This window comes from Sus scrofa, chromosome 13, assembly GCF_054392235.1.
Source record: "Sus scrofa isolate SSC_HxYL_T2T_F1_AM1 chromosome 13, Sscrofa_HxYL_maternal_Yorkshire_Landrace_v2.0, whole genome shotgun sequence".
In the NCBI taxonomy this organism is placed as follows: domain Eukaryota; kingdom Metazoa; phylum Chordata; class Mammalia; order Artiodactyla; family Suidae; genus Sus; species Sus scrofa.
Genome location: NC_139395.1, coordinates 48819552 through 48833405, shown reverse-complemented (window position 1 = coordinate 48833405; position 13854 = coordinate 48819552). Strand labels below are relative to the sequence as shown.

Here is a 13854-nt window from a genome sequence, read left to right as displayed (position 1 = left end):
AAATATCCACCAAAGCAAGCAAACAACAAAAACCCAAAGAAATATACTGAACTTCACACTGGCCCAGCCTCCTAAGCCCCTAAGAAGGTAGCTCGATAAGTTAAGGCCCATCTCCTATAGGTCCCCTCCAGCTCTGGAAAATGATTCTCAGGTGACGTCTAGCCTCCAGGATGCCCACCCCTTGCTCTGAAGCCCCTCACCTGATGCATCACCAACCTCTCTGATCCCACCGCTCCTGGGTCTCCATCCTGCCTTATTTTCTGCCTTTCTCTGTCCCACATGTCAGACTCAAAATAAGATGCCCCTCAGCCACTCCTATGCTTGCCTGGAAGCTTTAGTGGGCTGACCAACATCCCATTGATCATTCACACACATCCATACACATTACCGGAGTGCATTGGTTCTAACCCTGCCGCCCTCCGCCCCCCGCCCCCACTCCCATCTTGCCAGGTGGATGTGGATGTTGCTGGGTGTAAAGAGGTCTTTGTTCAGCTTTTTTTCTAAAAATCAAGTTTATTCAAATCCACCACAAGTAAGTAGTCTGGAAGCAAGCACCTATTATGTAAAAGAATTAGAATGAGATGAAAAATTATTTTCTGAGTACTTCCAAGCTGGGCTTTTTTTTTTTTTTTTTTTTTTTTTTTTTTTTTTTTTTGTCTTTTTGCTATTTCTTGGGCCGCCCCTGCGGCATATGGAGGTTCCCAGGCTAGGGGTTGAATCGGAGCCATTGCCACCAGCCTACGCCAGAGCCACAGCAATGCGGGATCCGAGCCGTGTCTGCAACCTACATAACAGCTCATGGCAACGCCGGATCGTTAACCCACTGAGCAAGGGCAGGGACCGAACCCGCAACCTCATGGTTCCTAGTCGGATTCGTTAACCACTGCACCATGACGGGAACTCCTGGGCTTTCATATCAAATGCACAAAGAACTTAGAGTATGATCCTAAAGAGAGTGACCACAGATTCTGACAGTGAGAAGGGGTGGGGCACAGGACAGGTAGAGAAAGTTCCAGCCACACAGGAAGAGATAAAAGCCCATTCGTGGCCCTTAGACAGAAGAACATGAGGGGGCTTAGGTACTGCTGCAGGTTGCTGCCAGATCCTGCCCTCAGCCCCTCCCTTCATGTCATGTCAGTAGGCATAGGGGAATCTGAGAACATAACCCAGGGAGGCCACATGATTCAGAGGTAAAAACTAGTAAAAGCCAGGGAAGGTACCAAAGCAGTGGGTCTGAGGGCTGCCCCCACTGAACCCCATATATTCCCTATGGGGCTAGGAAAGTAGCCAAGAGTTCCTAGACCCCAAGATGGGGGAGGCAAGATGTGCAAAAGGACTAGTGGTCCCAAAGAGGCCCAGGACAGAGATAAGAAGCCACAGAGTGTGGGGACCTCCCCTGCCAAGGCCAAGGCAGGGGCCATGGGCATCACAGAAGGTAGAATTAAGTATGTGGGTGGGGGACACAGTAGGGTCATCTACTGGGGGTGGGCTGAAGACAACATGGTTTCCAAGACAGCAGGCAAGACCAAGCCAGGATGGGAAAGTGGCAGGTATCAATGAAAGATGACTGGCTATGAGTTGATAATTGCTGAAGCTGTATGACAACAATGCTAATTTTGGATATGCTTGAACATGTCCACAATAAGAACAGAAAAAAATAATTTTAGTATAAATAAGAGAAGAATAGAAATTATTTATATAGCTTCCATAACCATTAGGAATTGTACTGGGCTCTTAGGAACAGAAACCTGAAAACCAGTGGCGTAAACAAAAGCCATAGAAAGGGAATGAGAAGCCCAGCACTGGGAAGGCCAAGGTAAGGTTTGATTTCAAGAGGTCTCACCTTCTCTGTTTCCATACTGCATCCCTGGGATGGGACTGGTCCTCTTACTCTAGGCTAACTCCTAGAGTTCTGGCCATTATTCTACATTTCAGGAGAGAAGAGGGAGAACAAAAAGAGAAACCCTTATGCCAGCTGACTTTATTTCTTTTAAAGGCCTTTTCTAGAAGGCTCATTCACCCAGCCCCCTCCATTTATATCTCATTGGCTAGAATTGTCACCAGACCCTCCCTGCTACAAGGACACCTATTGTCACCAAGTGTGTCCAGAAACTAGATTCTATTGTGATACAAACTTTCATATCTCAATGGCTTAACTGAAATGTATTTCTCACTCACACAAATCTGCTGGGCTCCAGGCAACACTCCTTGCTGTGTCCTTCCATGGCTTTGCTCAGCCTTCCACCTTGGTCCACTCTTACACCACTTCCACGTGGATGTGAGCTCCTGGGATTGCACTCCTCAGAGGAGGGGAAAGAAGGGCTGGAGAGGAGAGCAACAGTGTTGCAGTCTTCCACTTAGAAAGTGTTATACTTCACTTCTGCTCCTATTTTATTGTCTCAACAACCATGCAGCTGGTTTACCTTCAAGAAGGAAAACACAATCTTGCAACACGCCTGAAAGGAGAGGGGAATGAGAATATTGGTGAACAAATCAATGTGCCACACCTTAGCGTTCTGTTTATAAGACAGAAGAGAGGGGGTGTCGGTGCAACCAGCAGCCTCAGCCAGGACTCCTAAAACATTAGAGGAAAAACATGAAGAAGAAATCTCAATCAATTCAAAAGCAACATGAGATAGAAAAAATTAATAAGAAATCACGGTAGAGGAATTCCCGTCGTGGCACAGTGGAAATGAATCCGACTATGAACCATGGGGTTGTGGGTTTGATCCTTGGCCTTGCTCAGTGGGTTAAGGATCTGGGGTTGCTGTGAGCTGTTGGTGTAGGTCGCAGATGCGGCTTGGATCTGGCGTTGCTGTGGCTATGGCACAGGCTGGCAGCTATAGCTCCGATTAGACCCCTAGCCTGGGAACCTCCATATGCTGCTGGTGTGGCCTTAAAAGGACAAAAGACACACACACACACAAATCATGGTAGAAAACCCAAAGATGGCAATAAGTATGTATTAAACAGAAATGGGTAAAATTGATCCATTAATAGAATCTCACATTAGGTTTTTTTAAAATACCCAACAGTATGTTGTTTATAATGGACACATCTACAATAAAAGAAAGCTGGAGCCTGAAACTAAAACAAGAGAAAAAGATAAAGCAGAAGAGAACTTCTAGCTGTTTAAAAACACATTTACTCTCCTCTCTCCTAAGATCTAAGAAAAATGAAAAGAAAGCAATGAACTTTACCAAAAAAGCTTGCAATTGTGAACAGGATGAAATAAGGGCCATCAGAGGATAAGGGAGGACCACAGTTCTGGAAAAGGGAGAGTAGGAGGAGAGTGGTAACAGATGAAGCTGGAAGGAGGAAGCTGAAGAATAAATGCTCAGAGGGGCAAAAGGATGAAGGACCAGAACTCAGATGTAGGCATCTGACTCCAGGGCCCAGGCTCTTAACCATTCTCCTAACTGCCTCTTCAGGTGACTTGTGGCTGTAAGAAAGTCCTGGTAGAATGACAGAATGGAGTGCTTAAAGAAAACACACACACACATTCCTACATTTAAAGGGTAAAATGAGTACTGAGGGCAATGGGCAGTCTTTGCCACCAGGAAGTTCTGCAAAATATAAAAGAGCAGATCATTCCAAGTAATATAAACTATTTCAAGGTACAGAAAGAACAGAAAGTTACCTAGCTTCTTTATAGTGCTGGCATAGCGTTGGTAACAAAACCAGACAAGTATTCTGAGAATCTAATGTATAACATGGTGACTATAGCTGATAACTGTATTATATAAACTGAAATTTGCTGGGAGTATGACTTAAATGTTCTTATCATATGCAGACATAGATATATAAATATGTTCATTAACTAGATGGGAAGGATCTTTCATAATGTATTTACATGTCAAATTATCAACATGTACAACTTTGCCAATTGCACTTTAATAAAGTAAAAAAAAAAAAAAAACACCTCTTAAAAAAAATCTAGACAGGAGTTTCTTAGTAGCACAGTGGTTAAGGACCCAGCATTGTCACTGTGGTGGCGTGGTTCATTCCCTTTCCTGGGAACTTCCACATGCCATGGGCATGGCCAAAAAAACAAGCAAACCCAAACTAGACACGTGTATTATAAGAGAGGTAAATTAAGACCAGTGCCTAAATAAATACAGATATTAAAACCCTACATAGAATATTAGCAAATTATAAGCATCAATATTTAAATATATATACATAATGACAAAATAGGGGTTTCCCCAAGAAAGCAATGATGATTCAACACTAAAAGATCCATTGTTGTAACTGATTAATTCAATGAAGAAAAAATTCATGATTAAAATTAAGCACTTCTTCTCATTAAAAAAAATTACCAGTAAAAGGTACAGAAAAGAACCCTTACCAAGAATCCAAAGAATAAAAAAAATAAGGATCTCAAACAACTCAACAGCATAAAAACCAAATAACTCGATTTAAAAATGGACTAATGGGAGGGATCGGGAGCTTGGGCTTATCAGACACAACCTAGAATAGATTTACAAGGAAATCCTGCTGAATAGCATTGGGAACTATGTCTAGATACTCATGTTGCAACAGAAGAAAGGGTGAGGGAAAAACTGTAATAGCAATGTATACATGTAAGGATAACCTGACCCCCTTGCTGTACAGTGGGAAAATAAAAATAAATAAATAAATAAAAATGGACTAAGGACTTGATAGACATTTTAAAAAAAAAACATACAAATGGTCAACAAGGACAAGAAAAAGTGCTCAGCAGTGCCAGTCATCAGGGAAATGCAAATCAAAACCACAATGAGGTATCACCTCAAACCTATCAGAATGCCTACTATCAAAAAGACAAGAAATTATAAGGTGAGGATGTGGAAAAGAGGGAGCCCTTGCACACTGTTGGTGGGAAGGTAAACTGGTATAGCCACAATGGAAAACAATATGCAGTTTCTGCAAAATATTAAAAATAGAACTACCATGTGATCCAGAAATCCCACTTGTGGATATATTTGGGAAAGAAATAAAATCATCATCTCAAAGAGATATCTGCACCCCCATATTCATTGCGGCATTGTTCACACTAGCCTAGACATGGAGGCAACCAAAGTGTTCACTGACAGATGAATAGACAAAGATAATATTGTGTTGGCTATTCTGAGTGTTTTGACTCTCTATGCAAATTTATAATAAATTTGTAGATATTAACAAAACAACTTCCTGGGATTTTTCTTGGAATTGGGTTGAATCTCTAGACCAAATTGGGAAGAGGTAATCTCTTGACAATATTGTGTCTTTCTATTCATACACAAGGAATATCTCTCCATTTATTCAGTTCTGATTTTATATCTTCATCAGAGTTTTATAGTTTTCCTCATATAGATCTTTGGTAAGATTTACATTGCTTTTCATTTGGGTGGATGCTGTGTAAATGGTAATGTTCTTTTAATGTCAAATGCCCCTTTTAAAATTGCTTTTATGGGAGTTCCTGTCATGGCTCAGTGGTTAATGAACCCTACTGGCATCCATGAGGACACAGGTTTGATCCCTGGCCTCGCTCAATGGGTTAAGGATCTGGCGTGGCTGTGGCTGTGGCGTAGGCTCATGGAAGCTCCATATGCTGCAGGTGCGGCCCTAAAAAGACACACAAAAAAAATAGCTTTTAAGTAGGGAAGCAATTACTTTTGCATTTTAACTTTGTATCTTCAACCTTCCTATAATCGTTTAGTTCTAAGAGCTTTTGCATTCATTCTTTCAGATTTTCTACATAGATGATGTCATCCGAGAACAAAACAGTTTTATTTTTTCCTTCCCAGTTTGTATACCTTTTCTTGTCTCATTGTATCAGCTAAATATGTTGAAAAGCAGTAATCTTGGTCCTGATCTTAGCAGAAAAGCTTTGAGTTTGATTAAGTATGTTGTTAGATGTGGGTTCTTTTGTAGCTGTTCTTTGTCTAGCTGAAGAAGTTCCCCTCCATTCTTACCTTGCTGAGGGTTTTTAATCATGAATACTGGGTTTCGTCAAACTATTTTCCACATCTTGATATGATCATGTGTTTTTTTCCTTATCCTGTTGAACTATACAAATGGATTTTAAAATTTGAACCAGGCTTGCATAGCTGAAATACATCGCGCTTAATTGTGATGTATAATTACTTTTATACTTTGTAAGATTTGATTTACTAATGTTTTGTTGAGGATTTTTATATCTACATTTGGGAGAAATGTTGATCTATAGTTTTCCTTTCTTGTAATGTCTTTATATGACTTTGGCATTAGGATAATGCTGGCCTCGTAGAATGAGTTACGAAGTATTTAATCCATTTCCATCTTCTAGAAGAAACTGTAGAGAACTGATAATAATTTCTGTAAGTGTTTGGTATTAATCATTGATTCAGTTTGGTTAATAGATATGGACCTACTCAGATTGTCCATTTCTTCCTCTTTGTATTTTGGCAGATTGGGTCTTTAAAGGAGTTCGTTTGTTTCATCCAAGTTCAAATTTGCCAGCTTAGAGTTGTTCAATGTATTCTTTTACTGTGTTTTTAATGACCATGGTATCTATAATGATGACATTAATTAACGTGCTATGTGACATTAGTTTGGGGCAATTATTAGACATTATTGCTTCAAATATGCTTCAGTTCCTTCTCCTTCTGGCATTCCCATTAGGCATATCTTACATCTTTTGTAGTTGTCCACCATTTTTGAATTTTTTTTCAGACTCTTCCTCTTTGCTTTTTAGTTTGAGAAGTCTTTTGTCATTTCCTAAGCTCTGAAACTTTCCTCAGCCATGTCCAGTCTACTAATGAATCCATCACAGGCATTCTTCATTTCTGTTAAAACTTTAAAAATCTCTAGCATTTCTTTTTTCATTCTTTTTTAGAATTTTCATCTGTTTTCATTATCCATCTGTTTTTGGATGTCATCTACTTTTTCCATTAAAGCTAATATCATATTAATAATATATTTTTTAAAATTCTTGGCCTGATAATTCCAACATTCCTGCCATATCTGACTCTGGTTCTGATACTCATTTAGTCTCTTCAAGCTGTTTTTTGCCTTTTCATGTGCATTGTAATTTTTTGTTGAAAGATGGATGTGATGTATTAGGTAAAAGGAGTTGTAGCAAACAGAACTTTAGTAATGTAGTAGAAAGGTGTGGAGGGAGGTAAAGCATTCTATAGTTCTGTGACTATATCCCAGTCTTTTGGTGATGCTCTGCCACTAGAAAGTAAACTTCAGGAGTGCTTCTCAGTTTTTTCCCTCCTTGCTTAGAACAGATTGGGTGGGGGGACTGGGGTTGTGAATTTTTCTTCAAAGCATTAGTATGTAGTGGTAAAAAAAAAAAAAAAGGCATGTATAGTAATATAAAGCATGTAGTAGGCAGAGCCAACCAGAATTAAATATTTCTCTTTCCCCTTGTGATGTAATGCCAGCAGCTTAGGGTCTGGTAAAACAGTTTCTCCTGAGGGCAGGCCTTGTTAAGGGGAAGAGAATGTTCTTGCATACCTCAAAATGATTTATTTCCCCTCCCCCTGTCAGAGCACAAGGGTATATTCCTCCGATAGTCACTGTGAGGACCTGGTGGGCTTATGGAGATTAAACTCACAAAATGTGAGGGCCCCTCTATGGCTAGGACTTTCTGGTATTTTTATCTCTCATGCTTGTCCACACTGAACTGCCAGCAATCCCTCAATTATACTTCAGGTTTTCCTACCCTCACACTAATTCCCATGGAGGTTTCTGCTCTGGTAATTTGTGATTCTCTGTATCCACCTATCTGTACCTCCAATTTGAGGGGCAATGGTTTGCCCTGTGACCTCACTTCTCTGACAGAGTAAGAAGAGTTGCTGATTTTTCAGTTTGTTCAGTTTTTGCTTGTTGCTGGATGGAGTGAAGACTTTTAAAATCCTTACATGATGAACTGGAAACCATAAATCCTGTTATTCATTTTTATTCCAGTTACTGTATTTTTTCATTTCTATAAGTTTTATTTGGTTTGTTTCTAAATTTGCCTGATTATTATGTATAATTTCTTGTTTTCCGATGAATTTTTTTTTGGTCTTTCACTTATTTCAAAATATTGCATATAGGAAGTTCCTGTTGTGGCTCAGAGGGCTACAAACCCAGCTAGTATCCATGAGGATGTGGGTTCAATCCCTGACCTCACTCAGTGGGTTAAGGATCCAGCATTGCCATGAATTGTGGTATAGGTCACAGACACGGCTCAGATCTCATATTGCTGTGGCTGTGGTATAGGCCAACAGCTGTAGCTCTGATTTGACCCTTAGCCTGGGAACTTCTATATGTTGCAGGCATGGCCCTAAAATAACAACAACAACAACAAAAAAAAAATTGCATATAGTTACTTTTATTTCTGGGCTTGGCAGTATCAGCATCTTAAGCCCTTGTAGATCTATTCCTGCTAGTTCTCACTCTCATGGTACCTTCTTTCCTTGCATGTTTAGTAGGGTTTAAAAAATGTGATCTGCTCATTTTATTTGTGAGAATTACTTGATTCCTGGGATTAATATAATGAATAATCCTCCAGAGAGGACTTTGTGGCTTTTCTCAGATGCTTGGGCACACAATTAGTCCAGAAGGACTGCAAACTAAAATCTAGCTTGCGTGTTTTTGGATAATCTATGTAGTGTGAATTTTGGCTGAAAACCTGTAAGAGAGATGCCTTTGGTTATAAATCCCCAGGAACTATTTTTCCTCCTCTATACAGTACCAAAAAAATCTATGTTTTCTGCCATGTTCAAGGGTTGCAGGGGGGACAGTATTTGGGGGTCCCAGATATAAGGGAGAGGACTTTACACCTTGGGTATGTCTTCTTGTCTCTTGACCCCTGTGCTGTTATGGCAACCAGAGCTCAAAAATCACCTGGTTTGGCAAATGACCTCAAGACAAAAAGGCAACTGTACAACCCGTTACCTCTCTGAATTTCCATCTTGATTTGGTTTTGAGTCTCAGTGTTCTTTTCCATCTTTCTATAATATTAATGCTTTTAAAATAAAGTTTTTATCTGGGGACAGCAGCTGCAGTGAAACTAATCAACCCATAATAAGTGCTCAGTAAATAAAACTTTGCTGAGAAGCAATGTGACAACACACGAAAAATAAATAAAGTTTTAAAATTTTTATTCAACATTTTAACTTGTTTTCGGCATGGAGATTGATCAGGATTCCTAGGTCACTAGATTGCTGGAAACCTAATAGCCTAACATAATTTTCAAACCAAATTTGGCCATAACCCTTTTTAATAGACATATCTTAGTTCACAGACCCTATGGATAGAAATATCCCACAGTATCTATACTCTGTGCTATATATTTCTCATGTTGATCAGAGCCCATAAAATCTGACCCATTATGAGATGGTATAGCACAAAAAAAAAAACCCTCTGCTTAATAAGGAAGATCTGGACCTGTGTGATACCCATGAGTTAGAATTTCACTGTAAATATAGGGGCAAATCATTGAACAACATTTGCTGCAGCTTCACATGTCTTAGATTCCATGAACATTCCGGGAAAATCAAAGCTAAGAAATAGAGAAGGTCCATAAAGAGAAGATGAGGATACTACTGAGTTGATAGGAGGAGAAGGTAACAGAGGAAGAAAAACCTGCAGGAGCCCAAGAGGTCAGGTCCACAAAGTTCCAAGTTCTAGAGAAGTGCCCCATCCAGTTCAAGTCTCTGGAATGCTGATCTTTCTACGATTCCACTACTTTGATCTCCAGAACATATCCACTTTCTCCTTGATACTGAAATGATTCCCTGTCATGCATACTAGCTTTTGAGACACTCCTCGAAACTGATGGAAATAGTAAAAATCTCCTAAGACTATTTCATCAAAACCATGATGTAATATCATGGTAGATCCATAGTTGAGCACATAAAAGTCCAGGAGAACTTGGTCAGCAAAGAAGTCCTTACAGGACTGTCCCTCTACCTGAACTAGCTGAGTTGCATATGCTCTTGGCACAGTCTCCCTCCCTCTGGAAGGCAATGGAAACACTATCCATAAGGTGATTAGTTAAGCAAGTAGAAGTCTTGGGTCCTGCTAATACCAAAGGGACTAATAACCCAGGTCTTGAGATATATGCTCTATGAACACTGTAAGTCTGACATATCCCCTATGTTGCTATTTTTTATTCCAAGTTATGCAAAAGAGAGTTAATAGGAGGCCTGAAAATACTATCCTCAGGAAAGTATGCTTGAAAAGTTAGCCATTTGCTAGTGTCAAGAAATTCAGATTTTTAGAGTGTTCCCTCAATTCCCCAATTGCTAAGGTCATTTACTACATCTAAACTGTACAAGCAATGTAGTTTATGCTGAATATTTGCTTTCCTTACGGGACTATGAAATTTTGGTACATGCGATCCAGAGGTACCTATGTGACTGAACCTCAATAAAAGCCCTAGGCTCCTCCAGTTTTCCTCTCTGACATATGTGTTGTCACAAGTCATAGGTGAAGGAATTAAGCACTTCCTGTGTAACTTTAATAGGAGAGTACTTAGAAGCCCGCATCTGGTTTCCTCTAGACTTCACCTACTTTATCTCTTTCCTTTGCTGATTTTGTCTGTATCATTTTATGGGAATAAATCTTAGCCACAGGTACCTCTATATGTGGAATCCTATGAGTCCTGGGGAATCACTAAATCTGAGAATGCCCTTGGGGACCCCTGATGTAGCAAACGAAAAGTCATGAATTTACTGTGCAGAAATAAGGACTCAGAGATACTGGTAGCAAAAGAAGAATAAAGGAACAGATGTAAGTTGTGAAACCTAGAGCAAGAGAGGAGAGGAAAGTCTTGAGCCTGAGAGAGGAAATGTGGCACCAATATCCCTGCTCTCCTAAGTAGGTGATATCAGGGGGGATTATAGATGGACTACGAGAGGAGAGGCCGTTGGTGTGGATGGGATTCAAAGACCTTGTATTTTTTTTTGGGGGGGGGGGCACTCCTGCAGCATGTGGAGGTTCCCAGGCTAGGGGTCCAATCGGAGCTGTAGCCACCAGCCTACGCCAGAGACACAGCAACACGGGATCCGAGCCACATCGGCAACCTATACCACAGCTCATGGCAATGCCAGATCCTTAACCCACTGAGCAAGGGCAGGGATCGAACCCTCAACCTCATGGTTCCTAGTCAGATTCTTTAACCACTGAGCCACGATGGGAACTCCAAAGACCCTGTATTTTTATCCTGAGCTCTGCTCTGTCTCTGATGGAAATGAAGTGGACAGATGTTACACCCTGCTCCTTGGCCCTTGCTATAGAAGATACGTCTGTGTGGTATGTATGTCACAGTTATGATTATGATCTTGTAACTCACCTCTCCCTCCCTTCCCACCAGTGCCAGGACTTTCAGCAACCACACGAGTGTTGGCTGTCATCCAGAGGCCAGATCCACTCTGGTGGTTTCCACAAGACTTGGGGTAGCATGTGCCTTCTTAAGTCCTGAGATAGGATAGGAAGCCACAAGGACTAAAAAGCCATATCCTCTACTCATCTATGTAATAATAACAGAAAAGTGGCCAATGTATTAGAATTGAAAACATTGAAGACATAGTCCTGCAACAGCAGAAGTAGGTAAGTGTATTTATTGAAATAGAAGCAAAAGATACATGGAAGCTCCACAGAGATAAATAGGACCTTAGCCATTTTTCTTTTTAGGGCTGCACCTGTGGCATATGAAAGTTCCCAGGTTAGGGGTCGAATTGGAGCTATAGCTACCAGCCTATGCCACAGCCACAGCAACCTGGGATCTGAGCCATGTCTGTGACCTACAGCACAGCTCACAGCAATGCTGGATCCTCAACCCACTGAGCAAGGCCAGGGATCGAACCTGCATCCTCATGGATCCTAGTTAGGTTCTTTACCACTCAGCTATAATGGAAACTCCAGATCTTAGCTATTTAAATATGAATGCTTGATATCCCAGGGCAGAGAATTTGGTCTTTTTGTTGGATCCAGAGTCTTCCATATCTAGAGCTCAATACTGTTCTCTTGCTCCCTCTCATCCTTCCCTTTCCAGACTAGGGGGAAGGTTGTTTCTGGATGAGAGATGGAGAATGAATGGTAGGAAGAAGAATCAGCAAAGTGTGAACAAGGAATGGGAGAGAAGGATAAGACCAGGGATTAGAAGGAGCTGTATATGGAAGATCTGGTAAGAGAATAAGAGCTAAAGGGTAAGAATCAAGAAAAGAGAAGTTGGGGAAAAAAATAACAAAGGCCCAAAGTCTCCTGGGTGAATAGGTAGCAGCACATAGGAAGCCACAGGGCTTGGGCTAGGATCAGCAGGGTTATCCTTAAAAGAGAAGGAGGGTCACTACATGGATAGAATCCAGAGGGAAGGGATTTGACCTAAAATCATGAAGGTGGGCAGAAGGAAATTCCTTTAACTCATATGGTGTCCTCCAGCTCTATCATGCAAAAAGTAGAAAGAAAAGGAAGCCAAAACTTAAAGAAAAAGGTGATATGCCCTTGGGGGAGAAAGGTTACCATTTGGGTAACCTTTTCTGTTAAAGGTTTTCTGTTAACACCCCTATACTCTGAGGAGGGGCTGACTGTTAAAGAATCTAGGCTGCTCCAGAGAGACCCTGGAGCTAAGACGGATGGCAAGAAATTCTCTCTCTGATAGAAAAGGGCACAAAGAGAGCAAGAATATCCAGGAAGGTACGGGCCCAGTGAGGAAGTACCCTGATGTGCTGGATATTGCTGCATATGGCCCCTAGAGATACAAATCAAAATCATGATAAGACATCATCCCACATCTGCTAGAATAGCTATTATCAAAAACACAAGATGACAAATTATGGTAAATATTTAAAGAAAAGGGAACCCTCGTGTGCTATTGGTGGAAATATAAATTGGTGCAGCCACTATGGAAAACACTATGAAGTTTCCTCAAAAAATTAAAAGTAGAATTACCATTTGATCTACAAATCCCACTTCTAGGTATATAATCTAAATTGAAGCCAGGATCTCAAAAAGCTATCTGCACTCTCATATTCATTGGAGCTTTATTCACAACACTGAGATATGGACAAAGCCTAAATATTCATCAACAAATGAATGGATAAAGAAAATGTGATATATATTAGGAAAATGTGTGTAGTTCTCACTCTGTCACAGTGGGTTAAGAATCCGGCATTTTCTATGTGGTGGTATGGGTTTGATCCCCGGCCCCGTGAAGTGGGTTAAGGATCTGGTGTTGCTGCAGCTGTGGCTCAAATTCGATCCCTAGCCAGGGAAATTCCATATGCTGCCAGTGAGGCCAAAAAGAAAAAAAAAAAGAAAATATGTGCACAAACATATGCATTCTTTGTAACATTATTATTCAGGCATAAAAAAGAGTGAAATCCTGCCAGTTTGCAACAACATGGATGGACCTGGAACACATTATGCCAGGTTAAATATGCAAGGCACAGAAGGATACTGCATGACCCCACCTTTATGGGGAATCTAAAATAGTCAAATTCAGAGTTCCCATCATGGCACAGAGGAAACAAATCAGACTAGGAACCATGAGGTTGCAGGTTCAATCCCTGGCCTCGCTCAGTGGGTTAAGGGTCTGGCATGCCGTGAGCTGTTGTACAGGTCGCAGACTTGGTTTGGATCTGGTGTTGCTATGTCTGTGGTGTAGGCCAGGAGCTGTGTCTCCTATTCAGCCCTAGCCTGGGAACCTCCATATGTCACTAGTGCAGCCCTAAAAAGAAAAAAGAAAAAAGAAAAAAAAAAAAAAGAAGAAGAAGAAAAAAATAGTCAAACTCATGGAGAGTAGAATAATGATTCCCAAGGCTGGGAGGAGGGGGAAATGGATAAGTGTCTGAGTAAACTCCAGAGGTATACTGTACAGCATAGAGCCTATAATTAACAACAGTGTATTGTATA

At 40.8% G+C, this 13854-nt stretch overlaps 1 protein-coding gene across 4 annotated transcripts in view; it reads right to left on the bottom strand.

Annotated features, from left to right (window-relative positions):
* LOC100738931 (IQ domain-containing protein F5) overlaps positions 1-13854 on the bottom strand; it is a 66871-nt gene that overhangs the window by 22006 nt on the left and 31011 nt on the right. For 2 of the 4 annotated variants that reach the window (XM_084988464.1, XM_084988462.1), the window contains 2 exons: positions 2179-2456; positions 1844-1924 (listed from right to left, as the gene is read on the bottom strand). In XM_084988464.1, the coding sequence (XP_084844590.1) occupies positions 1844-1858 (15 nt within the window). In that variant the 5' untranslated portion in view covers positions 1859-1924; positions 2179-2456. The remainder of the gene's footprint in view (positions 1-1843; positions 1925-2178; positions 2457-13854) is intronic. The other 2 variants (XM_084988465.1, XM_084988466.1) reach the window with 2 other exon arrangements.